Raw genomic sequence first — 26,757 nt, forward strand, 5'->3', positions numbered from 1 at the left:
TTCAGCCTTTGCCCAACCCCTTAAAAAAAATGCTTTTAGGTGAGAAGGTACTCCCTATCCCACTTTTACATCAGAACAAATTAGTTAGTTTTTTCACTATAAGCCAATATGTAGTTCATATACAGTGATTTGCGTTGTGGCATATGGAATGGTGTAGTAAAAGGCCATCAACACTCCATATTGTTCAGTGTCCCATGAAATTACACCATACATATCGATTCTACAGACCCTACTGGCTACTCCCAACCCCACTTTCACATCAGCATAAGGAATAGTTTTTTTTCTTCTTCACTTTAAGCCCATATTGTCTACAATTCAGTCTAAACATACGCCCCCCCATACATTTCTTCTTGCATTTGCTTATAAACACAATACAAATCGACATTGAATAAAATGTTATCTATTTTTAATGTTATCCACCTTGCAATGTTTTTGAAATGCGGGCTTTTATTTTGAACGTTTCATCATTACCATAGGAAAGTGACGTCGTTGTTAGTGTTGCTAGCAGAGTGGTAGTGCAGCTTCCTTACATAGGGTCTTCATAAAAAAATAACCATGGCGGCCACTGAAATAGCTAGGCAAGCGGTGAGTACTATAATTAAGGATGATTTTCTCGTTTTCTTTTGGCTAGGGCACCGTTGTAGCTTGCTAAAATGATTAATTTGGTTAATTAAGTACTGGGTGAATTGAACTCAAACGGCATGGATAGATGTCGGTGGAAAGCCCCACTCGCCATGGTTGATGCAGCGTTTTTTTTAATAGGCTAACTCGATATCAAATTACCTCTATTACAACGTTACTATCGTAATGATACAATGCATTTAGATAAATATCGCTCATTACGTAACCGCATGATTTACTAAGATACAAATTCTTGGGAACATTCGATAGTCTGCATTTGCACGCATGCGTTCGCTTTTATGGTTATCGTTGCGATCCAGTATCCTCATCATTTCTCCATGAAATCTGTAGTTACTTCACATTGATATGCTATTTAAGGATATTAGGACTAAATATATATATTTTTTATTCTGGACATTTCAAATTTCATGCATATCCGCCGTCTATCGTGGGTTCGATTCTGTTAGTAAGTTAGCCTATCGCGTTGTTTCTGTCAGCCCCGTTACTTTGTTTGCTGGGCGTTGTCTGACGTGCATAACGAGTCATATAGGGTACAACTGAGTGGGAATGATTTAATATTTGTATATAATATAGACCTAAATAAGAACGAGGGTAATGTGGATTCATCAAAAGTGGTTTCATTAATTTCAGAATGTGAGAGTCAGTAGGCTTGAAAAGTCACTGGGAGAAGGATTGGTAGTTGGCCAAAAGCCGGCAGATGGCGATGCTGAGTCGTTTAGACCATCAATACCGGATCAATATCGCCATCTGCCGGCCTTTCGGCTAGATTGGTAGGCTAACGTAAATCGGCTTTTCGTTTTGTGTGCAGTTAATTCAAACCGAAATGTATAAATGAATGGACGAGCACAACAAGCATTATGTCATTGTGCAACTCAAGATGTGTCTTTGATCCCAAGTAGGACTTGGGTTTGGGAATGCTGCACCTGCACATGTAGGCCAGCTGAGGAGTGTTTGTTTCGTCAAGAAAAACCATCTGTTAAACTAATAGCCTTTCAGCTGTTTAAACACAATTCTAACTATACAATTGACAACTGTTTACCAGAGTCTGCGGAACTATTTTCAACCTCTCCCATTTTAACTGAGCGGATTTTGCAGTCTGCCTCAATGCCACAATATATTTTCAAAACATTTAGGCCTTTTAGTGGTGGGGTTGCTTCAGTTAAGTCACTATTGAGGGCACGCTTTGGCAATACCATGTAATCTAAATTCCTTGCATTCCTGCTCACATAACCATCCTGTGCAGTTCTAGAAGCAGAGAATGTGTGATGATGCAACTTCCTTCATGCACACAAACATTTGTTTTACTGTCCTTGTGGGGACCAAACCCCTAAACCTAACCTTAATTCAAACCCAAACCCAAATTGTAACCCTAACCCCTAAGCCTACAGCCTTCTTCATTGTGGGGACCGGTGAAATGTCCCTACTTGTCTGAATTGTCCTTGTTTTACGATCCTTGTGCGAACTTCTGGTCCCTACAAGGATAGTAAAACCAAACTCACACACACATTCATATCCATATTAGACCCTTATGAATTTAGGGTCAGGCCTACAACAGGAGGATCCATGTCACCTTAATCAAGTTGGGTAATTTATTATGATCCATTTATAACAGAATTGTTACTCTCACACAAACATGCCATCATTCTACTGTGCATGGTTTGTTTTCAACACCTGTACAGTCTGTAACTCTTAAAATGTGATGTTTTACTTTCCATATATGGACATTGTGGTTTCAGGAAACAGCAGGAAACAGGAAGTGTATCACAGCTAGAGCACCAGAGAAAGTAGCTGAGGAGTTATCTTTATCGAATACAATGGAATGTGTCTGTCAAAAAAAATCTAAATTGTAGCTTAAACCATAGAAGATTGTAGCTATGGTTAACACTTCAGTTTGTGCCTTAACTGCACGACCAGTAGTTGTGGGAGTGAATGTTTGAAATGTCATATTTCTGTGTAGTCTGGTCTTGCATGAAATGTGTAAACGGAAGTGAAATAATATTATGGTCAGCCTAATTTTTACCTAAGTTACGATAGCCTTATCCATACCACCCCTGTTTCATATGCATCTGCGATTATACCCGGCTGTTAATGATTAATTACACACCTTTACTCAGTGTTTCTAATTTCAAAATCATTATTTTGTTTTTAGGGAGAAGGTGCTCGTGCCGTCCCTCTAGCCGGCCATGTCGGCTTTGATAGCATGCCCGACCAGCTGGTCAACAAGTCTGTCAACCACGGCTTCTGCTTCAACATCCTCTGTGTCGGTGAGTGTGTCATGCGTTCTTCTCCTCAAGGCAAAATGAGAGCCCTTGTCCAATCCCCTATGTCAGGCATTTCCACTGTAGATGTAAACCCAGTTCATTCTGTCTTTGTCCCACTTTGGTTGCTTCTCACTGGCCAGCAGTCAACTCTGATCACCGTAGCTCATTCATCTTCAGTCAGTCAAGCTATCGTCTGGGACTGGGGGTAGAAATGAAGACCCTAAAATGATTCCAGTCAAATGTAATTCCGCATCTCCCCCCAGTAATTTCAAAGCAACAGACACCAGACATGCATGTTTATTTCACTCCCTATATTAGTGTCTGTCTGTTACAGTATCTCAGAATTCAATTCGGGTGACCTAGGCCTCATTTTGAGGTTGTATACAACTTAGCTGAATGGTGTTTGGGCATAATTGACAGAGAGAGCTGTCATATAGATCTATTATGGTGAAATGGTCTGGTTATGCCTGTTGTCTTTTAGCCTTGTTTTGATTTATATGTTTAAACCAAATGGTACATTTAGTAAATTTGGTTGAAAGTAGGAAACCGAGAATACAATCCCCGCTCCATTTTACACACTCTGAATTACTTGAAAGCTATCAGTGGCAATCAAAACATTCCAAAGCAATTCTAGAAGCCGAACGAACCTCTATTATTACAGCCTACTCTAAAGTCAGAGAAAGCAAAACAGTTGTAAACTGCACAGACCTAAAGCTTAAAGCCCCAGAAATGTGATCCGGAGGCTTGTGGTTGTGGTCTAAACAAAACAGCAAGAAGTGAATCGAGATCAACAACAAAAATTCAGCTGTAGTACAGCCCCGTTTTGGATCCATAACGACTGCTGTTTTTCTTCACTAAAGTTAGATTTTTAAGATGCTGGTACATTCAAATGTGAACTTTTGGATGTCAGGGCCCCATCTTTAGCATGGGGTTCAGCATGGGTCCCTACCAAGTGAGATGCTCATAGCTTAGTTCAGCCCTGAGAAGTTTCTATAAGGAAGATGAGCGACCACAGAAACTTCTCGACAAAGACCCGAGGTGGACGTTCTCTCTCAGACACAGGCACTGTGCTGTTCCATTCTATCCCCCTTTTACTATTTAGTGTGCACTGATGCGCTGTGAATAGAAGACTTGGCAGTCCGCTGCGTGCTCCATGTGTATATGTGGTGTCAGATGAACATAAATAGGCCTGCATCCCAAATGGCCCCCTATTCCCTATGTAGCGCACTACTACTACTTTTCTGACCCAAAATATTTTCTGGCACTGGGAGAGGAAGGCGGCTGCCTCACTTGACTGATAGCTTTGCACAGTATGAGTTTGTCAGAGCGCATCGGGACATCCGTGACTCGGACCCATGCTGCCCTTTTTTTTGTTTGTTGCCAAGGTCTGTTCCAGATATCAACCATGGTGAACTTATGATTAGCTTGTTGAAGCGCTGCCCTACTTACTCTTACAAGCACCCAAGATATTAGACGTTTCTTCGGCGTATCTTTTTTTATTCCGTTGGAAAGCTCCTCTCCTGCCAAAAGCAGCAGCAGAAGCCAGAGGGGTTCACACGTTACATTTAAGAAGATGTGAAACATGGGAAGTGTCCATATAATTAACATTCTGGTGGCATAGAGAGATCTGCTCTGCAGCCCGAGTCCAGATTGTAGAACTGCAGTCTTTTCAACAGGGATGCACAGTACTAAATACTGTCGTGCACAGTATGTAATGTGCCTTTTTTAAGCCCACATTTATTCTGACAATGGCCCAATCTGGGATCTTCCCTGCTGTTTAATGGTCATTTCCAGTAATGATATACTGTAGCCTATACCCGTTGATTATTGAAGAATATAGCTTATAAATGCCCAATGAGCTTAGTACAACTGCCTCACACAAACTCAAACTCCAGATACAGAGTCCACAAATAAAAGGACACAATAGGGAATTAACTGAAGGTGTGTGTTTTAGGGGAAACGGGCCTGGGCAAGTCCACTCTTATGGACACCCTGTTCAACACCAAGTTCGAGGGCGAGCCCACCCAGCACAATCAGCCGGGCGTGCAGCTCAAGTCCAACACATACGAGCTCCAAGAGAGCAACGTGCGCCTCAAGCTGACCGTGGTCAACACTGTGGGCTTTGGAGACCAGATCAACAAAGAGGACAGGTGAGAGACAATGATGTAGATCAACATGAATATAACGTGTGTGTGTGTGTGTATGACTTTGGTAAGAGAGCCCCAGGTTCCTCTTCATGTGTCTAAGAGATGTTTAGACGGTACAGTAACTTTTGAGTCACATTCATTAGGCACAAAACAGAAGAAAACGAATGAATACTATCCTGGTGTTTATATACCACTACCAAGAATGTGTTATCTTTCACTCTTATTCAACTTGTATTATCCCTCTGCCCATACCTTATGGAAACACAATAGACATACCTCGAGACTTGAGCCAGGCGTATTCAGGGCTAAATCATACAGTGTTTTGTCTGTGGGAAAGGGAGGACTCCTCTACCTGTCACTTTCTCCCCTGATGGCAACAATCTAGTCAACGTGGGATCCAATTGTCTCCACTCTCTCTCTCCCTCCTGTCATGTGATCCTCATTCCTCGTCATGAGAGATCAGAGAGAAAGGACGGATGATGTCATGTGAGCGCCAGGCCAGGCAGCTCTCTCTGACCTCAGTCTGTTCCAGGCCCCTCTATCTGCTCTTGTTAGGGCACCGAGGGGGAGGCTGTGCTAGATACAGGGAACCCTCTTGTAGGTCAGTGCTCCAGGTTCACACTGCTTCACATCAGTATCAAATGGTGGATGGGTGATTGGGAGCTAAAGGCTAGCAGTTAGCGGCATTCGCCGCAAAGATAAGGCCACTTATATGAGCAGCCATTCGGCTAGCTTCTTATGAGGGGGAGTGGAGGTGGGAGGAGATGTGTTGGGAGGGCGGGGGCTAGACCTGTGTTTAATCAGAGGTTCCATCTCTCCTTCGTACGCGTGGTGCATCTTCCCCTTCATTGACGGTGGTATGCCTTTGATGCCTCCCCTCTGCTCCCTGATCCGCGAGCTCCCAAATATCTTCCACCACCATGTTCTGCCCGATGACTCCCAGCTAATGAGACCCAGCTCAGCTGAATGAGGGATCAGCAGGTTCTTTATAGGGAGCTGAGCTGTACTCACTTAGCGAGCTAGCTACCTCCCACTGAGTATGCTCTGGGACTAAAGAACAAAACTGTTTTTAATCTCTCACTTAAGAGATGCTTCATAACACCTTCTAATATTATAAGATGGTGGAAGTGTCTTCATTTTGAGTGAAACATTTTTAACAAGGCAACGGTATAGCTACCCTTGAATCCTTCATAGACAATGGTAAGATACTTTCTCTTTTTGGTGCTTCGCTGTCATAAACCTAGTTTCCTTATTACCTGTTTATCATGCGTTTATAACACATGAATAACACTTGTGTTTTTCTCTCCTCAGCTACAAGTCCATTGTTGAGTTTATCGACACCCAGTTCGAGGCCTATCTGCAGGAGGAGCTGAAAATCAAGCGCACGCTACACAGCTACCACGACACGCGCATCCATGCCTGCCTGTACTTCATTGCGCCCACCGGACACTCCCTCAAGTCCCTGGACCTGGTAACTATGAAGAAACTGGACAGCAAGGTGAGCTGCAAATCTAGCTAATTACACTATGATTCCAATGGATCAATGGGCTCAATTCCTGCATGGGCCAGATACAGTATACTAAGTTGGTCTATATGTGTCACTGTCAATGTTGTGTCACTGTCAAAGTCGCTTTGGCTCAAGATATCTGCTAAATTACCATATTATGCGATCCATTCATCGAACTCTGCTGATTTGAAGTGCCACGTGAAAAGCCGTTTTCCTAATATGATGGTAACCTCAGTTGAAGAGTAATATTTTTGTCATGGCTATTTATAAAATGCAGGGGGGGGAAAGAGAAAGCTCTCTAGCCTTAAGATGATGGTGGCTCAAACTCTTCCACACACTTTGCACGCTCACAGATGCGCTCCTGTCCTGTGACCGCGTCGGTGTGGGTCAGCCGTGAAATGCAGGCCCTTTGTCGCCACGGTGACCGCTCACTCTGTTTTCCTAACGCCACCTCAAAAAGCCCTATTTGCATAGAGTCTTCCTGGATTTCGGAGAAAGGGGCTCCTCAGTGTTTGCCAGAGCAGCTGTGCCCTACCCACCTCTCAGCCTCTCGCAACAGTGTGATCTTTGATCCAGAGCAGAAGCCTCCCTGTGTATACATCACACGGCCCTTAGCATCAGCCAAGCATCATTGCTGCGAGTAACTGTAAAGCCCTCCAAGAGCTAGTGCTACTGGATGGCGTTTGAGTCCGGCCAAAGTGAGTGAAACAAAAGTTGGTTGTGCAGGAGGAAGTGCAGTGTCTCTTGAGTTTATGGGCAACAAGTGGTGGTGGGTGGATGTTTGACACAGACCCCCCCTGCCTATTTGTGCTTCTTCAGTCCTGTGGGCTCCATTAAAGCGGATATTTGGATATACTGTATCTCTTCCCTCCCTCCCACTTCATGTTCTGCTTCTGTTTTTCACAAAACATGGGGGCTGGTGGAAGTGTTTCTTCTGAGCTAGCTGGATCAGTAGGCTCTCATCAATTAACAATGTGTTTGGAGGGCTCTTCACAGGATGGAGAAAGCGTTGGAGGTTCACTAGTACTACTCTCTCTCACTACTCTCTCTGGTAAATGCTCTTACTGCTCTGCGCTGCCAGTTTTAAAAAAAAATCTCTACTTCGTTCCAAGCTCTGATTATGTCAGAAATGCATATAGATAAGCCAAATCGACAATGCACAAATATTCCTGAAGCTAGTAGAGACTCGAGGTGTACAGATATAAAAAGACAAGCTATATTTATTTTGTTTTCGTATCCGGCTAGAAGATATCCCTGCTTTTGACCAAGGCACAAGGAATCCAGAGAAACATTAGGAAGGGAGGGAAGACCCATATCTCAGGGTCTATTCATATCCTGTCTTGGCCAGATGTTCCCCAATTGTCTCAGGAGGTTTAGCTAGCTAGCTGTGATGACCTGGCTGCATAGGAGATGCTCGCATGTAAATGTGATTTCAGTTTTGTTTTATAAATTATAAAATATTTCTAAAACCTCGTTTTTGCTTTGTCATTATTGGGTATTGTGTGTAGGTAAATGAGGGGGGGGGGGCTATTTAATAAATTTCAGAATAAGGGTGTAATGCAACAAAATGTGGAAAAAGTGAAGGGGTCTTAATAATTTCTGAATGCACTGTATGTGCTTATTATAGATGAATCTTATTCCTGTACTTAAAATAATTCTCAGTGGAGAAGCTCCATCAAAGGGCTTTTCAGTCCAGGAACTAGGCTTCATCTTTATCTGGGAAACCAACCATTAATGTGTGGAGCTAAGACAGGTTTTGTATGAAATATAATTATTCATGGCTTCAGTTGGAATGTAGATCCAATTTTAAACAATTTATTTTCAGTTGTTGTTTTGTCCTGGTGAAAGTATAGTGTTGTAAATTGCATTTGCCATAAGCCTCAAAGCCAATCTTTTATTTAGCTATATCCCAAAGTATAGGCATTATTTGTTTGCACCTTGTCATTGTGTCTTCAAAATAATTGTGATTCAGTGTGTTTTTATCTTGATGCAAGTCCGTAAGGTATAACAAGATCTGTGTTATTTGTATGTATTTTGATGGATTCTTTTGTATTCATTTCCTCATCAGCGGATAGCCTAATAACGTTTTAGAATCTAATTTAATCTCCTCAAATGAAAGGTCAACATCATCCCCATCATTGCCAAGTCAGACGCCATCTCCAAGAGCGAGCTGACCAAGTTCAAGATCAAGATCACCAGTGAGCTGGTCAGCAACGGCGTTCAGATCTACCAGTTCCCCACCGACGACGAGACGGTGGCAGAGATCAACTCCACCATGAACGTAAGCTAACCCTTCTTTGATGCCGCTCATTGTAGTTCAGTAGCATTTCAGCAAGTTTTATCAATACAGACTTACTAGTTATAGTTGAGAAGTATAAGTATGGACAAGGTTTGATTAGGGAGAAATATCATATGATGCGATTCTTGATTGTCTGTTATCATGGAAGACATTTTTGTGAGGACAGGCACATTTGGGCTCCCGAGTGGCGCAGCCGTCTTAAGCACTGCACCTCAGTGCAAGAGGCGTCACTGCAGTCCCTGGTTCAAATCCAGGCTGGAGCACATCCGGCCGTGATTGGGAGTCCCATAGGGCGGCGCACAATTGGTCCGGGTTTGGCTGGGCTAGGCCGTCATTGTAAATAAATAAAAATCTAAACGGATTTGTCTAGTTAAAAAAATAAAAATTAATAATTAGAAAACAAAATACATACAATACAGTGGACAAAATCATTACAGGAGTAGATATGGTTGTCTTTATGAATTGGGGTTTAGAAAAGGATTTTATGTTTATTTTAATATTTTATAGCAAAATGATGACCAGCCCTGTAGGGTTCACATCCTTTCAAGCAGCACTGTATATGAATTAGCAATTTTACGCCTAACATGACATGTCACGTGTAATTCAGTTTGTAATTGGTTCACTCTGCAATTGGTTCCCCTGTCAAGAGATATGCTCCAATTGATCAAAGTCTAAACAAATAAATAATGGAGTTATGTAATAGAGTGAATCCTTTCTCCACTACGGCTCTGCAGGGCCATTTGCCGTTCGCCGTTGTGGGAAGCACGGAGGAAGTAAAGATCGGCAACAAGATGGTGAAAGCGCGGCAGTACCCCTGGGGAACGGTGCAGGGTAAGCTAGGTCACGTATCACAGAGGAAATGGTAGGGGGATCCTCCCGCCATCATTTCCCTCCCACTCATTCCGCCCTAACTTCCTAAACAACTGCATTCATACCGTCAAGAGGGAAGCCATTACTGCTTCTTATGTAATCTCATTCATGTTTGTCTATTTAACACTGCATGGCTCCACTCTTGCATAAATGTATAACCTACAGCAGCTGTTGCTTGAGTCATGTCACTTAGATGGGGGAAAAACCAAATCCCATGTCAGAAATTTGAGGATTTATTGATTTATCTCAATAATGCTTGAAAAGTGGTAGGTTGTGAAACCTGTGACGATTATCAGAGAAAGTTACTGACTTACCATAGAAACATGACATGTCTCGTTATTTGGTTTCCTATGTTGTGCTCGTACGTATGTCAGTTTTGGCTGTGTGTGGATACGTAGTATGAATTAGAGGTCGACCGATTAATCGGAATGGCCGATTAATTAGGGCCTATTTCAAGTTTTCATAACAATCGGAAATCTGTATTTTTGGGCGCCGAATTGCAGAATACATTTTTAAATATTTTTTTTATACCTTTATTTAACTAGGCACGTCAGTTAAGAACACATTCTTATTTTCAATGACGGCCTAGGAACGGTGGGTTAACTGCCTTGTTCAGGGGCAGAACAACAGATTTTCACCTTGTCAGCTCGGGGGATCCAATCTTGCAACCTTACAGTTAACTAGTCCAACGCAATAACGACCTGCCTCTCTTGTTGCACTCCACAAGGCCTGTTACGCGAATGCAGTAAGCCAAGGTAAGTTGCTAGCTAGCATTAAACTTATCTTTATAAAAAACAATCAATCATAATCACTAGTTAACTACACATGGTTGATGATATTACTAGATATTATCTAGCGTGTCCTGAGTTGCATATAATCTGACTGAGCATACAAGTATCAAAGTATCTGACTGAGCGGTGGTAGGCAGAAGCTGGCACGTAAACATTCATTCAAACAGCACTTTCGTGCGTTTTGCCAACAGCTCTTCGTTGTGCGTCAAGCATTGCGCTGTTTATGACTTCATGCCTATCAACTCCCGAGATGATGCTGGTGTAACCGAAGTGAAATGGCTAGCTAGTTAGCGCACGCTAATAGCGTTTCAAACGTCACCCACTCTGAGCCTTCTAGTAGTTGTTCCCCTTGCTTTGCATGGGTAACGCTGCTTCGAGGGTGGCTGTTGTCATTGTGTTCCTGATTCGAGCCCGGGGAGGATCGAGGAAAGGGACGGAAGCTATACTGTTACACTGGCAATACTAAATGGCCTATAAAGAACATCCAATAGTCAAAGGTTAATGAAATACAAATAGTATAGAGGGAAATAGTCCTATAATAACTACAACCTAAAACTTCTTACCTGGGAATATTGACGACTCATGTTATAAGGAACCACCAGCTTTCATATGTTCTCATGTTCTGAGCAAGGAACTGAAACGTTAGCTTTCTTACATAGCACATATTGCACTTTTACTTTCTTCTCTTTCTTCTCCAACTTTGTTTTTGCATTATTTAAACCAAATTGAACATGTTCCATTATCTACTTGAGGCTAAATTGATTTTATTGATGTATTATATTAAGTTAAAATAAGTGTTCATTCAGTATTGTTGTAATTGTTATTATTACAAATAAAAAAATTTGGTCCTCCAATAATCGGTATCGGTATCTGCGTTGAAAAATCATAATCGGTCGACCTCTAGTATGAACTATACCTAGCCCTGTCCTCACATGGAACACAAATACAATAGTGCTGGCCCGATGCTATCTCTGACATTGTGCTCCACACTCTATTCAGTTCACTCTATGGGGTGTGTGTGTGTGTGTGTGTGTGTGTGTGTGTGTGTCGTCGGCAGTGGAGAATGAGAACCACTGTGACTTTGTGAAGCTGCGGGAGATGCTGATCCGGGTAAACATGGAGGACCTGCGGGAGCAGACACACACGCGCCACTATGAGCTCTACCGCCGCTGCAAGCTGGAGGAGATGGGATTCAAGGACACGGACCCCGACTGCAAACCCTTCAGGTGCGGCTGTTTCCCTTCATATTTCCTCCTTACTTCCTGTTTTCTCTTTCCTCCCTACATCCTTCCAAGACTGCGTCACAATTCTCCACCCTGCACACTTCCTGTCATGGATGTAGCTCTTTACACTTGTAGTCGGGTTGAAAATGGCAGTTTTGGATACTGATAAGCACCTAAATTGGAACGCAGTGGATGTACCGTAACATGCTATACATGATGTCAGAGCGCAGGGTCTCCACTTCACAGACCTGTATGGGTTTTGACTGACAGCCTTTCTGAACTTGAGCACCGCACGCGAACAAGAAGTTGCCCCCATCCCTCCTGATAATTGGGCGACTTTTGCTAATGTTTTGTTGTCTGAGTGAGGGAAAAGCTTTAAATTATGAGGACTCAATGTATTTTGAAAGATGAGACATTGAGGAATATAATATATACTGCTTTGATGTCATACAAGCAAGCCGAACACCCGTGAGTTCAAATGTGCACTCCACATTTCCATATCATGAAACCCATGTAATATATAGGATCAACGTATATAATCACTATGTTTGATGTACAGTTATCGTGTTACTGAATGTATCCAAAGTATTTGCAGGTGTTGTTATCAACAAATGTGGCGAAAGTACAGTAAATGTTAAATGCACATAAAATCAACAGGTGAATTGTGTCCTTGCTTTTTGTCTAATAATTTCCCCAGAATTTCCAAACTGTTCCCTTTTAATTTCCACCATGGTTTCTGTAAAAAAAAACTTTCAATTTAGCCCTATCCATATAGTCCAATTCCCACAAGAGAAAGGGGTTTTAACAATGGTTGAAACTTTGGAATCACTACTTTCCAATTCCTACCACCCCCTCAGTTAATCACAACCACTTTTTGCATTCTGATGTCAATTAGTCTGATGTAATTCACTGTAATGTGAATGTAGGGACATAGTACTAACATACAGTGCCTTCGGAAAGTATTCAGACCCCTTGACTTTTCCCATATTTTGTTATGTTACAGCCTTATTCTAAAATTGATTAAATAAAACAATTTATTCAGCAATCTACACACATGCACCCCATAATGACAAAGCGAAACAGGTTTCTTTTAATTTTTGCTAATATATTAAAACAAAAAACAGATACCGTATTAACATAAGTGTTGAGCTGAGGTGCATCCTGTTTCCATGGATCGTCCCTGAGATGTTTCTACAACTTGATTGGAGTCGACCTGTGGTAAATTCAATTGATTGGACATGATTTGGAAAGGCACACACCTGTCTATATACCCTCCCACAGTTGACAGTGCATTTCAGAGCAAAAACCAAGCCGTGAGATCGAAGGAATTGTCCGTAGAGCTCCGAGACAGGATTGTGTTGAGGCACAGGTCTAGGGAAGGGTACCAAAACATTTATGCTGCTTTGAAGGTCCCCAAGAACACAGTGGCTTCCATCATTCTTAATGGAGAACCTTACAGAAGGACAACCATCTCTGCAGCATTCCACCAATTAGGCCTTTATGGTAGAGTGGACAGACGGCAGCCTCTCCTCAGTAAAAGGCACGTGACAGCCCGCTTGGAGTTTGCCAAAACGCACCTAAAGCCTCTCAGACCATGAGAAACAAGATTCTGGTATGATGAAACAAAGATTGAACAATTTGGCCTGAATGCCAAGGAAATGTGGCACCATCCCTACGGTGAAGCATGGTGGTGGCAGCATCATGCTGTGGTGATGTTTTTCAACACAAGGGACTGGGAGACTAGTCAGGGTCGAGAGAAATCCTTGATGGAAACCTGCTCCAGAGTGCTCAGGACCTCAGACTGGGGCAAACATTCACCTTCAAACAGGACAACGACCCTAAACACACAGCCAAGACAACACAGGAGTGGCTTCGGGACTAGTCTCTGAATGTCCTTGAGTAGCCCAGCCGGAGACAGGACTTGAACCCGATTGAACATCTCTGAAGAGACCTGAAAATAGCTGTGCAGCAGCACTCCCCATCCAACCTGACAGAGGTTGAGAGGATCTGCAGAGAAGAATGGAAGAAACTCCCCAAAAACAGGTATGTCAAGCTTGTAGTGTCATACCCAAGAAGACTCAAGGCTGTAATTGCTTCCAAAGGTGCTTCCACAAAGTACTAAGTAAAGGGTTTGAATACTTATGGGCATGTGATTTTTTTTATTTTTATGAATAAGCAAACATTTCTTTAAAAAAAAAGTTTTTTGTTTGTCATTATGGGGTATTGTGTGTGGATTGATGAGGGGGAAATCGATTTTAATCAGTTTTAGTACAAAATGTGGGAAAAGTCCAGGGGTATGAATACTTTCCGAACGCACCGTATATGACTCATTAGTATGACTTAATTTCTGAATGTCTTCTTCCTGTCTGGACCCCAGTCTGCAGGAGACGTACGAGGCCAAGAGGAACGAGTTCATGGGTGACCTGCAGAAGAAGGAGGAGGAGATGAGGCAGATGTTCGTCCAGAGAGTCAAGGAGAAGGAAGCCGAACTGAAGGAGGCCGAGAAAGAGGTGCGTGTTTGTGTGTGTGTACAGAAAGGTTTTTCCATTACCAGTTAAATGCTTTAATTCTGCCACATCATCACGCATCCTACCAACCTCACAAGAACTAGGGTTACATGTGCCACATCTCCATTTGTACTCAAAGCTACAGATATCTGTATACTTCTGGCCCCTCCTTGGACACTGTGTTAACTAACCTCCAGACGAGCTTCAATGCCATACAACTCTCCTTCCGTGGCCTCCAACTGCTCTTAAACGCAAGTAAAACTAAATGCATGCTTTTCAATCGATCGCTGCCCTCACCTGCTCGCCCGTCCAGCATCACTACTCTGGACTGCTCTGACTTAGAATACGTGGACAACTACAAATACCTGGGTGTCTGGTTAGACTGTAAACTCTCCTTCCAGACTCACATTAAGCATCTCCAATCCAAAATTAAATCTAGAATCGGCTTCCTATATCGCAACAAAGCATCCTTCACTCATGCTGCCAAACATACCCTCGTAAAACTGACCATCCTACCAATCCTCGACTTCGGTGATGTCATCTATAAATAGCCTCCAACACTCTATTCAACAAACTGGATGCAGTCTATCACAGTGCCATCTGTTTTGTCACCAAAGCCCCATACACTACCCACCATTGCGACCTGTACACTCTGGTTGGTTGGCCCTCGCTTCATACTCGTCGCTAAACCCACTGGCTACAGGTTATCTACAAGTCTATGCTAGGTAAAGCCCCGCCTTATCTCAGCTCACTGGTCACCATAGCAGCACGCGCTCCAGCAGGTATATCTCACTGGTCACCCCCAAAGCCAATTCCTCCTTTGGTCGTCTTTCCTTCCAGTTCTCTGCTGCCCATGACTGGAACAAATTTCAAAAATCTCTGAAGCTGGAAACTCCCATCTCCCTCACTAGCTTTAAGCACCAGCTGTCAGAGCATTTTACAGATCACTGCACGTGTACTTAGATGGGCTATTTACAGATAGGCTATCTACCTACCTCATCCCCATACTGGTATTTATTTATTTATTTTGCTCCTTTGCACCCCAGTATCTCTACCTGCACATTCATCTTCTGCCGATCACCCATTCCAGTGTTTAATTGCTATATTGTAATTACTTCGCCACCATGGCCTATTTATTTCCTTAACTTACCTCATTTGCACTCACTGTATATAGACTTTTTGTTTTCTTTTGTTCTACTGTATTATTGACTGTATGTTTTGTTTATTCCATGTGTAACTAACTATGTGTTGTATGTGTCAAATTGCTACGCTTTATCTTGGCCAGGTCGCAGTTGCAAATGAGAACTTGTTCTCAACTAGCCTACCTGGTTAAATAAAGGTGAAATAAATAAAACATCACACCTTCTAAATGAGTTTCTATCTAAGATGTGCGTTTTCTCCCTCGCCACACAGCTGCACGAGAAGTTTGACCGGCTCAAGAAGCTGCACCAGGATGAGAAGAAGAAGCTGGAGGACAAGAAGAAATCCCTGGATGACGAGCTCAACGGCTTCAAACAGAAAAAGACGGCCGCCGAGCTCCTACAGTCCCAGGCCCAGCAGGCAGGGGGCTCCACCACACTCAAGAGGGACAAGGAGAGGAAAAAGTAAGTATCTCCTTCCACGTTCAACTCCCTCCTCCTCACACAGCAGGCATAGGTGTTCAGGGTCGTTTTCATTAGGCACCCAAACAGAAGATAACGTCACGAAACAGGGAGAGACTACCTGGACCTGTCAAATGAGAAATGCTAATTTTCATGTTCCATAGCGAAACGTTTTAACACGTTTGCTGTTGCGTGCCCTAATGAACACAACCCAGCTATCATTGAGGATTCCTTAGGTATACTGGACCGGAGCTGTCTGGATGTTACAACCTGATCTAGGAGGATCAAAGAACAACTGGATAAATTGTCACTATAGTGTTTCCCCTAGATCGTTTTCCAAGCAGGGCGCAAGGGCCCCCAAATCAACATTTAGGGCCTCATTAACCAAAATGAGAGGTGTCCGCCCAAACAATAATACGGGAAACACTAGGTCATTAATTCCACTTAGAATAGATGCCATCTAAATTATTTCTCAAAATAATGAGTAAATGTATTATTGTCCCTGCCTATCCCCATGTATGCACAGTGGCAAGAAAAAGTATGTGAACCCTTTGGAAATCCATGTATTTCTGCATAAATTGGTATTTAAAAAAAAAAAATCTAAGTCACAACAATAGACAAACACAGTCAGCTTAAACTAGTAACACACAAACAATTCTACGTTTTCATGTCTTCATTGAACACACTGTGTAAACATTCACAGTCCAGGGTGGGAAAAGTATGTGAACCCTTGGATTTAATATCTGGTTGACCCTCCTTTGGCAGCAATAACCTCAACCAAACGTTTTCTGTAGTTGCGGGCCAGACCTGCACAACGGTCAGGAGGAATTTTGGACCTTTCCTCTTTACAAAACTGTTTCAGTTCAGCAATATTCTTGGGATGTCTGGTTTGAACCGCTCTCTTGAGGTCATGCCACAGCATCTCAATCGGGTTGAGGTCAGGACTCTTGACTGGTCCACCACTCCAGAAGGCGTATTTTCTTCTGTTGAAGCCATTCGGTTGTTGATTTACTTCTGCGTTTTGGGTCGTTGTCCTGTTACATCACCCAACTTCTGTTGAGCTTCAGTTGGCGGACAGGTAGGCTTTCCAGCTTTATGCAAGTCAACAGTTTTTAATCTTAGGTCTTCTGTTCGAGGCATGGGTCACATCAGACAATGCTTCTTGTGAACAGCAAACTCAAATTTTGTGAGTTTTTTTTTTTTATAGGGCAGGGCAGCTCTAACCAACATCTCCAATCTCGTCTCATTGATTGGAATCCAGGTTAGCTGACTCCTAACTCCAATTAGATATTGGAGAAGTCATTAGCCTAGGGGTTCACATACTTTCTCCAACCTACACTGTGAATGGTTAAATGATATGTTCATCATTTGTCAGTTTGTCTGTTGTTGTGACTTAGATGAAGATCAGATACAATTTTATGACCAATTTATGCAGAAATCCAGGTAATTCCAAAGTGTTCACATGCTTTTTCTTGATACAGAAGATGGAAGATGGACGAATCAAAATATAAATGTTGTATGCATGTGGACCACTTTACTGGTGTGCGACACTGTACACGGTTGCATCAGCCGCACCTCAGATATGAAGAGGCCTGGCACACACCACACGTAAACAAATGACACGGTCATTAATCAAAGCTTTCATTTGCCTTATGTCGATGCATTTGTAGGAACTCTTTTCCTGACCACCGCTTTGGCTTGTCCCATTAATGTCACCAAGCACTGAGTGGTTTCTCTCCCCAGTCTAATGGATTAGCGATAACCAACGTAGCTGGCTCTGATTACATTGAAATGGAGGAGCAATAGATGAATAGATGCTCCCTAAGGCTTAGTTTAGCAGTTTAGCAAGCGTTTTCTCTTATGCCTTCATAACTATGGTATAGAGGTGGACTTGCTATTTTTCTCCTCCAAAATGAACACACATATGCACCAGAGATTAGGATCGCTGTCACTTTACTAGGATTTGACATTGTTTTCTATCCACCTTTATTATACAGAGTACTGTAGCTAGTAATATCCTGAACCCTTCTCTGGCCCTCAACGTAAACCAGATTCATCTAGATTAGATTTGGTATTACAGTAATCTGATTGTATTGAACCCAGGCTAGTGAGACTGCTGGTATAGGTCTATATCCCATAGGAATGTTGGTTCAGTAATTGTGACGTTTTGTTTTACCTGTAGTATCAGGCTGCAGTAGGAGGGCCGTGTTGACAGTTAGAGGTTGTTGTCGTGGGTCCCTTCATGTTGGTAATCGCTCCTGGTTGTCTATTCAAACTGATGCGAGCCCTGCCACCTGCCCTGTTAGAAAGGATGAAGACACTTGCACTGAGAAAGGTTTTTTTTATTTTTTCTTCTAAATTATTTTCTTTACAGTTCTTCTGTCATTTCTCTCTGCTATCTCTAAACTCTGTAGTTTTTCCTCCTCCCTTTCACTTAATGTTTCTGGGTTACTGATCAAAACATTATTGGCCAGTTTCCCGAACATAGATTAAGCATTGACCTGGACTAAAAAGCCTATCTTAGTCTTGTCTGAGAAACCGGCCCGATGAATGCTAGTTAGTACGTCCTCATTTGCTAAACCTTTGGATCCCAACTTGGCCTCTCTATTTCCTTATCTTGTTCAAAACATAATCCTGTTGATAGCTTGGGCTACAAAACCAATGTTTTATTCAGTCACCAAAGGACATGAGCATGGCATGTTTTAATGAGTGGTGTAGATGTGACATGGAGAATGTGTATGTGTTGCTGTGTTTAAGACCACTCGGAAACTCAGAAATGTCCAACTTGGACACTTGTTGTAGAAAGATAAGGGCCGAGTTTCCCACTTGGAAAATATCTGAATCAACCAATAGGATGCTCTACGCCCAAAAAATATGTACATTTTAACTCTGAGGTTCCGAGTTGTCTTGAATGCACCATATGTCTCCCATGAGTCCATGTGTCACCTATGTTGCATCCATGCTGTTTTACAGTTAACTCCTCCCCCCACTTGCTGCATGCTGCATGAAACATCTTGTCCTGGTAAGGCTTGCTCTCTCAACTGTTCACCTGGTAACCAATGACAAAAAGCACATATATTTAAATACAAATTTAAAAAAACATCTAAATCAAATGTCAGTTAAACACATATTTTAACTTAAATGAGAAGGACAAGGAAGTCCTTAATTAATTAAGGCCAGTAAAGATCTTGAAAACATCTCTGTATGGATCTGATTTTGTGCACGTGGGCATTGTCATGCTGAAACAGGGAAGGGCCTTCCCCAAACTGTTGCCACAAAGTTGGAGGTAGAATAATGGTCTGGGGTTGTTTTTCATGGTTCAGCTAGCCCCTTTAGTTCCAGGGAAGGGAAATCTTAATGCTGGAGCATATAAGACATTCTGTGCTTCCAACTTTGTGGCAACAGTTTCGGGAAGGCCCTTTCCTGTTTCCGCATGACAATTCCCCCCTGAACACAGTGAGGTCCATACAGAATTGGTTTGTTGAGATCGGTGTGGAAGAACTTGACTGGCCTGCACAGAGCCCTGACCTCAACCCCATCAAACACATTTGAGATGAATTGGAACGCCGACTGCGAGCCAGGCCTAATCGCCCAACATCAGTGCCTGACCTCGCAAATGCTCTTGTTGCTGAATGGAAGCAATTCCCACCAGAAATGTTCCAACATCTAGTGGAAAGCCATCCCAGAAGAATGGAGGCTGTTACAGCAGTAAAGGGGGGACCAACTCCATATTAATGCCCATGATTGTGGAATGAGACATACTTTTGGTCATGTAGTGTACATTAAAATATTCAACTTGTCTTTTCAAATAAAATATATCTGAATACGAATGTATTTAAAACAGTATTTGAAATCAGGTTCTGATACTAATTCAATACAACAAATCTTTGTAACAAATCCCATAACATTTGTGTTCGTACATTTTATTAATGTCTGTATCCACCCACGGCTTAGCTAAAGATGACATCACTGCCGCAGAATTGGATCATATCCTGTGGTTGGCTGTGCCTGTGCCAGCCTCTGAAAGAGTTTCAAATTAAATCATCAAGTTTATTAGCCTCTGTCTGATGTGCTGCCCCATCTGCCCTCTGAAACCACAACAATCTGCTTTTGTGGTCCACCCCTGCCCTTCCCGGCCCTGCCTAGCCACTACACAAAGAGCATTCAGAGTCCAGCAGGAACTGCAGGATCGCACTAGTGCGCCGTTCAGCCTTAGAGCCAATTCTTGTATGTTTTTTTTTTATAGCATTTTTTTATTGATTCTTCAGCTATTTGACGCCTAGCTCTTTGATGATTCCATTTATTTTATTTTTTTAAATGAGAGCTACACTATTTGTACAGATTTAGCCATAGAGGGCGGGAAAGGAAGACATCTGTCTTGCGATCTGTAAACTGCTGCTCCTGGGCTGGCTCATCTTCCAAGACTTTAGTTAAATGTGATGACAAACAGCCTGCTGTCTCAGTGTTGCTGTGTCATTCTGGACAACGTTCACAGGAAATGAGCTGTGTGAAATGAACAGAGAAGTCAACCATAGAGAGACACTGCATTTTTCTAAGGCCCCGTAGGAGCAACTTTGAGAATGGATCGGTGAACTTTTATAATGGTCAATTCAGGATAAATTATCTAGTTTGTAATAATCATGTATCTCTCCCTGGTTAATCTCGGAAACAGAAATGTTGCTAGATAGCAACGTTTACATTAATTTATTTACACTAGATGATTTATCGTGGTTAACATTTACATCTGTGTTAGTCCATTTAAGTAAGTAGCCTTACACAAGGCCTGAATGGTTAATAGGAGCAGGAGCCTATCTCCTGTGACTGTAGCGTGAGGCAGCTTGATGTACAAGCAGAACCCCCCCTGGACAGGACGCTAGTTTATCGCAGGGCCTTACCTCCAATATATCTCCTTAATGCCGAGTGTCAAGCAGAGACGCATTGGGTCCCATTTTTACAGTTCTTGGTATGACTCGGACGGGAACTCCAAATCTTCTAATCTCAGGGCGGACTCTCTAACAACAAGGCCACTGAGTTGGTGTGTTGGCTCATTAGCATACCAAATAAATGTTCTTTCAACGTATACCCTAAATCTCCCCACCTCCATACACTCATAAGTCTTATTAACAGTAACAACCTTAACACATGTTCCTTCCGACATTACATTTGACCAATAACATGAATGATTCTGTCATTTGATTTGAAAAAGTTTGTCTACTAGTGTTAACGCGTAATGCTCCTTCTCTCTTATTTCCAGTTCAGGATTCCTGTAGAAAAGTGCTTCCTCCCTCAGCCAGCTGTGAATGAGTTTTCACCCCATCCTTGGCAGTGCCATGCTGTTCTCTGTGCCCCCCCCCCCCCCCCCCATTCCAACCCCCGCACATGCCCCTGCTCTGAGGAAGAATCCAGCCATTACTGTGAATGGGAATCCTTGACTCGGATGCATGCTTCTTTTAATACGTTCTTTCACAAGTCATCATTCTGCGTTTGCCTGTATTTTTTTATGTTGGAAGGTAGACCTTCTCTTTTTGTTTGTTAGCCTGTTTCCGCACGACTGAGTGTGCTTTTAACTTTAACATGCGCAACTACTGTTTTGACCTGCAGGAGTTTGTGGAGGCTAAGGTGAAATGCACATCCGCTATTGTCTGACCAAGCGAGTGGTGTGTGTGTGTGGCATGTAGTCTGTGCTCATTGCATATACTTGGCAGGGGCAGCATATTCACATCCATGTTTCATACTACCACTATTCTACTCACTCCACTAAACCACTCCAGTAGTTTGAGATAATGAAGATGTGCACTGATATCGTATTGGCATACAATGCATAATTATTGAAAATAAAGGCACAATCGTAGTACGTTTTTAAATGAAGGCATGTTGTCCACCGCCCATCAAGAGAGTAGCCTAGTCCCAGATCTGTTTGTACTTTTGTCTACTCCAAACATTGCATGACTATCAGTTACAGGAAGTTGGAATGATAGCCTCGGTGCCAGTTTGTTTGCGCTATCAAGACAGGGAGTGTTAATAGTGAACTGCTGATGTTATTTCATCTTAGCCTGGTGCATGTGAAGACATTCATGCTTTCTCGCCATCTCTTTGCCATACCTCATTGTTTTTAATATACTTTATGTTATCTGCATACTTGTTAGCTTTTGACATTTTACACAAATATGATTTTGTATATTTGTAGTGCAATTGGGAGTTTTTTTATGTATATTTTTTATATATATATATATATAAAAGCACATTTGAATCCATTTAAACAAAAAACAATCATGTAGGGATCAGTATTACACTTGTATCAGTGTTACACAAAAATACTTAATATCCAAAGGAAATAAAGCGTGAATTTCACCAAATATTTCAACTGTGGCCACGATTATTGTGTATGAAATGTATAATCAAGCAGTATTTGAAACAACAGTGTGTGAGTGGGTTCTGCAAATGTGAGGATATAAGGGTTTCACATAGATTCTGATTACAGTTGGAAACACTTGGTTTGGTCTAGATATTTAACTCCTTCAAGGGCTTTGAGATATCCCGCCATTGTTATTGTCAAAACAACTCTCCTTACAGAGCAAAATTGTCTGCAAACCTGAATTCATAGGGCAGGATCCTAACTTGGACTTTCTTATTAATCATGCCTTGAAGTCAGTAGAACACTTGCATGAGCATTTAAGTTAGGTGCACAAATGTCATGGTAGTATTCAGCCTTATAGTGCTGCACTGCTTTTGTCCGAACAGACTGAGCCAGTAGTCATTCTCCATTCCTCCTAGAGAAACAGGACTGGAACACTCCATTGTTTGGCAGATGAGTGTGAGCGCCAATGAGATTGTTGGTTTTTAATTTCAACTCCACTTCCTATGTATCTTGAGGACAGGGTGTTGTTTATCAGGAAAATATTTCTAAGAACCCCCACACCACCCTCCAAAAATATGTCTGTATCCTTGCTCAATATAACCCACATGCCTTTGTACGGTGACACAGGTCAGACAGTTGGTCTGATGAGTCAAATGTCCACAGATGTAGGTATTTTGTTTTCGTCTAAATGTATCGAAATGAGTCGCTTACGTCCTTACACATTCTTGTACAGTGGTGTAGTAGGTGTGGTTTACAACTTCTCACAATCCCTTCTCAAATTGCTCTTTGTCTCAATGTCTCTGGGGGAACTGTTGTCCTAAGCTCTATGGGTTGGCAGGGTGTGCCTTGGTGTGTGGTCATTCATACATACTGTGCTTTAGTTCCTCTGCTCACTGCTCTGTGTGTATTTACCTTTCCTTTGCAGTAAACCCTGGCTCTGCACTGAGTAGGTGCTTCCACCCTCAAGCTTTGCTAAGGGACCAGGCTTTGTGGGTAGCGGGTACCCCAAGGCTGAGGAGAGGCATTGTGAACCCACCCTTCTGGGTTAAAAAAAAAACAACATTCATCTGCTTTATGTATTAACAAAAGGATACCCCTATCTGTATTTCATTGCTGCTCTATGTGCTGACAGTGGCTAAATCTGTCTTTTGCGTATGGTTATGCTTTTTTGTCATGTCGTGTTTTTGCTGTGCTGACTGACTAATATCACCATTTGCTTTTTGCTTCTGTAGGGATAGATATTTTCTGGACTGTTTTTGTTGTGCACTTCTTGGTAGTTTTCCCATCATTATTAAGTTTAAGATTGTCTGTTTTGAATTATTAACTGCCACTGAATACCTTTTTTGTAATTTACAGAGGACATAATATCTGCTGCAAGCAGTTCTCACAAGCAATTTATTCAATGTTTTAAATCCGTATTATGCTCAAATTGAATTGGTCAGCTCAAGTACTGTAGTATTTTATTATGAGTAGTTATTTTTTAGCTTACCACAGACATTGCATTTGTAACAGAGTTAGTGTCATTTGAAGTACAGTAGCAACTATACATGCGTTAGGAAAACCCAAATACGTACGGTCTTTCCTCCCCAAAATGTCAGTAATCCTTCTGGTAGGCACTGTTGCTCTCCCTGACTGCTTGGGCATCTCTTGTAACCTTGCATTTGTCTCCTTTCTCTCTAGCTTCTTTTAATCTGTCTTGGCCACCTGTCTGAAGAGGGGATTGCAGCTTCAACAAGAACTAAGCACCCATTTCCTCTTCCTGTCTTTTCTCACTGCATCAACCTTTTTTTAACTTCCATCTCATCTGCTTTGTTGAACATGGCCATATGTGGACTTCACGTGGTATTTTTTGGATAGTTTACCTTTTGCCACCTAATCAAGGTACACTTTGGCAAGTGGGAGTCCTTCACTGATAATATTTTTCAGATCTGTCTTGGTGTATGAATGAACAAAGCTTTGTTCAAGTGCTCAGGTAGGATTCTAAACAGTTGTTCAAGAGAAAAACATCAAACCAATAGTTTCATCATACCATTTGTGGCAGAGCCAAGGCTCTGGATTAATTTATATTTTGCATAAAACGATCAGAACTTAATTGACAGTACATTTTAAGAAAGTCTTTATGTAATAACGTTCAATCAGTCCATTTTGAGAAGGACTCTGTTTTGAAATAACCATTACAAATAGCCTATTGTGCTCATCATTCAAAGGGGGGGGGGGGGGTATGATTTTTATTTATTTAACTAGGCAAGTCAGCTAAGAACAATTTCTTATTTACAATGAAGGCCTACCCCGGCCATAGCCTAACCCGGACGACGCTGGGCCAATTGTGCGCCGCCCTATGGGACTCCCAATTGTGATACAGCCTGGAATTGAACCAGGGTCTGTAGTGACACCTCTAGCACTGAGATGCAGGGCCTTAGACTGCTGCACCACCCGGGAGCCCCTATGAACACAAATAGCACAACCCAGATCTCAATAAAGCACTGATAAACCCGCCATATTTATTTGGTGATTGATAGTGCGACGTCTTACCTTGCGTGTGAGTAGTAGAAACTTTTGTCAATACGGATTTAAAAACCATAGGACAATTGCGATCCAAATAAATACATTATTCTTTGTTCACTGCATAGGTTGTTTCATTGGAACTCAGAAGAGCCAAAGACATGTTCATGTCAAGCACTTATTTAGTGAAAACACCTTTTCCGTACTGAAATGCCATGTAGGTTGCATTTAATGCCCTTTACGCATTGTGCTTGAACTACCATCAGTCTATTCTGTATTTTGCATGTCTTTTTTCTTTTTCTTTCATCACCTCTGTGATCTTGACCTTTTGCTCCCCATTGTAGTTTTCTCCCCTAACAGTTTTGCACTCTTTCACATTTGATGCTCTATTGTTTGGACCAGTTTTATCTTGTGTATTACTAGTTGTTATGTGCAGTTATACCCCTCTCCACAATTTCCGGCACCCATATTGCCAAATATTACAATGAGATGGAGTTGAATCCTAGATACAGATAGATACTCATGCATTTGTATAATTTATAAGGATATATTTTGTGTATGGAAGTGGAGACCTGTTTTATGAAATATGATCTTTGGACGTGACTCTTCTCTCTGTGTAAAGTTACATTTTGTTGTAAGAAATTGCCATACATTTTTCTAGCATCTGCCATAATCACCCCTCCTAGTCAATTACCTGTCCACACCACAAATTAATGATAAAATATGTGATTGTAGTTTGATTCCATTTATGTAAATTTTCAATAAAATGATGATGAAAAAGTGTGTATGTTTTTTATGCCAAATAACCTAGTTGTGCAAATAATAAACAGAGTACAGGTTATACTTTAAATTCATTATAAAAGTGAAGAGAAAGACTGCCCCCTTCTGGTTAATGGGGGGGAGGGGGTAAAACCTATGATTTTTCTTAAAGTATTAGCCAGCTATTTAAAATATATACTGAACAAATATATAAATTCCACATAAAACAATTTCAAAGATTTTACTGAGTTACAGTTCATATAAGGAAATCCGTCTATTGAAAAATTCATCAGACCCTAATCTATGGATTTCACATGACTGGGAATACAGATATGCATCTTTTGGTCACAGATACCTTAAAAGAAAGGTTGGGGTGTGGATCAGAAAACCAGTCAGTATCTGGTGTGACCACCATTTGCCTCATGCAGCGTGACACATTTCTTTTGCATAGAGTTGATCGGGCTGTTGATGGCCTCTTCAATGGCTGTGCGAAGTTGCTGGATATTGTCAAGAACTGGAACAGGCTGTCATACACGTCGATCCAGAGCATCCCAAACATGCTCAATGGGTGACATGTCTGGTGAGTATGCAGGCCATGGAAGAACTATGACATTTTCAGCTTCCCGGAATTGTGTACAGATCCTTGCGACATGGGGCTGTGCATTATCATGCTGAAACATGCTACAATAACAAATGATGATCAATAACATCAAAGGCTGTACTGAATTCTAACATTACAGCTCCAACTATCATCTTATAAGAATGGCACGACAATGGGCCTCAGGATGTCGTCAAGGTATCTCCGCATTCAAATTTACATCAATAAAATGGAGTTGTGTTCGTTGTCCGTAGTTTATGCATGCCCGTACCATAACCCCACCGCCACCATAGGGCACTCGATGTGTTCACGTTGACAATCAGCAAACCACTCGCCCACACGACGCTTTACACATGGTCTGCGGTTGTGAGGCCAGTTAAGACATACTGTCAAATTCTCTAAAACGACGGAAGCGGGTTATGGTAAAGAAATTAACATTAAATTCTCTGGCAACAGCTCTGGTGGACATTAAACATTGTGTTGTAACAAAACTGCACATTTTAGAGTGGCCTTTCATTGTCCCCAGTTTAAGGTGCACTTTTTCATGCTATTTAATCCACTTCTTGATATGCCACACCTGTCAGGTGGATGGATTATCTTGACAAAGGGGAAATGCTCACTAACAGGGATGTAAAATGCAAATCTGTCATCAAGGCAAAGGGTGGCTACTTTGAAGAATATCCAATATAAAA

General features: G+C 41.9%; 1 protein-coding gene across 5 annotated transcripts; it reads left to right on the top strand.

Annotated features, from left to right (window-relative positions):
- Positions 1-478: 478 nt before the first annotated feature.
- LOC139391252 (septin-6) lies at positions 479-25,488 on the top strand. Of its 5 annotated transcripts, XM_071138908.1 has the most exons (11): positions 483-585; positions 2,792-2,906; positions 4,858-5,053; positions 6,362-6,548; positions 8,677-8,838; positions 9,591-9,687; positions 11,575-11,743; positions 14,118-14,250; positions 15,661-15,851; positions 18,822-18,870; positions 21,103-25,488. In XM_071138908.1, the coding sequence occupies exons 1-10, from the start codon at positions 556-558 to the stop codon at positions 18,823-18,825; spliced, it is 1,284 nt and encodes a 427-aa protein (XP_070995009.1). In that variant the 5' UTR covers positions 483-555; the 3' UTR covers positions 18,826-18,870; positions 21,103-25,488. The 5 variants fall into 5 exon arrangements, with proteins under 5 accessions (XP_070995007.1, XP_070995009.1, XP_070995004.1 ...); XM_071138906.1 differs by lacking the exon at positions 18,822-18,870 and having other exon boundaries at positions 479-585; positions 23,887-25,488; XM_071138903.1 differs by lacking the exon at positions 18,822-18,870 and having other exon boundaries at positions 486-585; positions 23,132-25,488.
- Positions 25,489-26,757: the final 1,269 nt, after the last annotated feature.

This window comes from Oncorhynchus clarkii, chromosome 31 (assembly GCF_045791955.1).
Source record: "Oncorhynchus clarkii lewisi isolate Uvic-CL-2024 chromosome 31, UVic_Ocla_1.0, whole genome shotgun sequence".
NCBI lineage: Eukaryota > Metazoa > Chordata > Actinopteri > Salmoniformes > Salmonidae > Oncorhynchus > Oncorhynchus clarkii.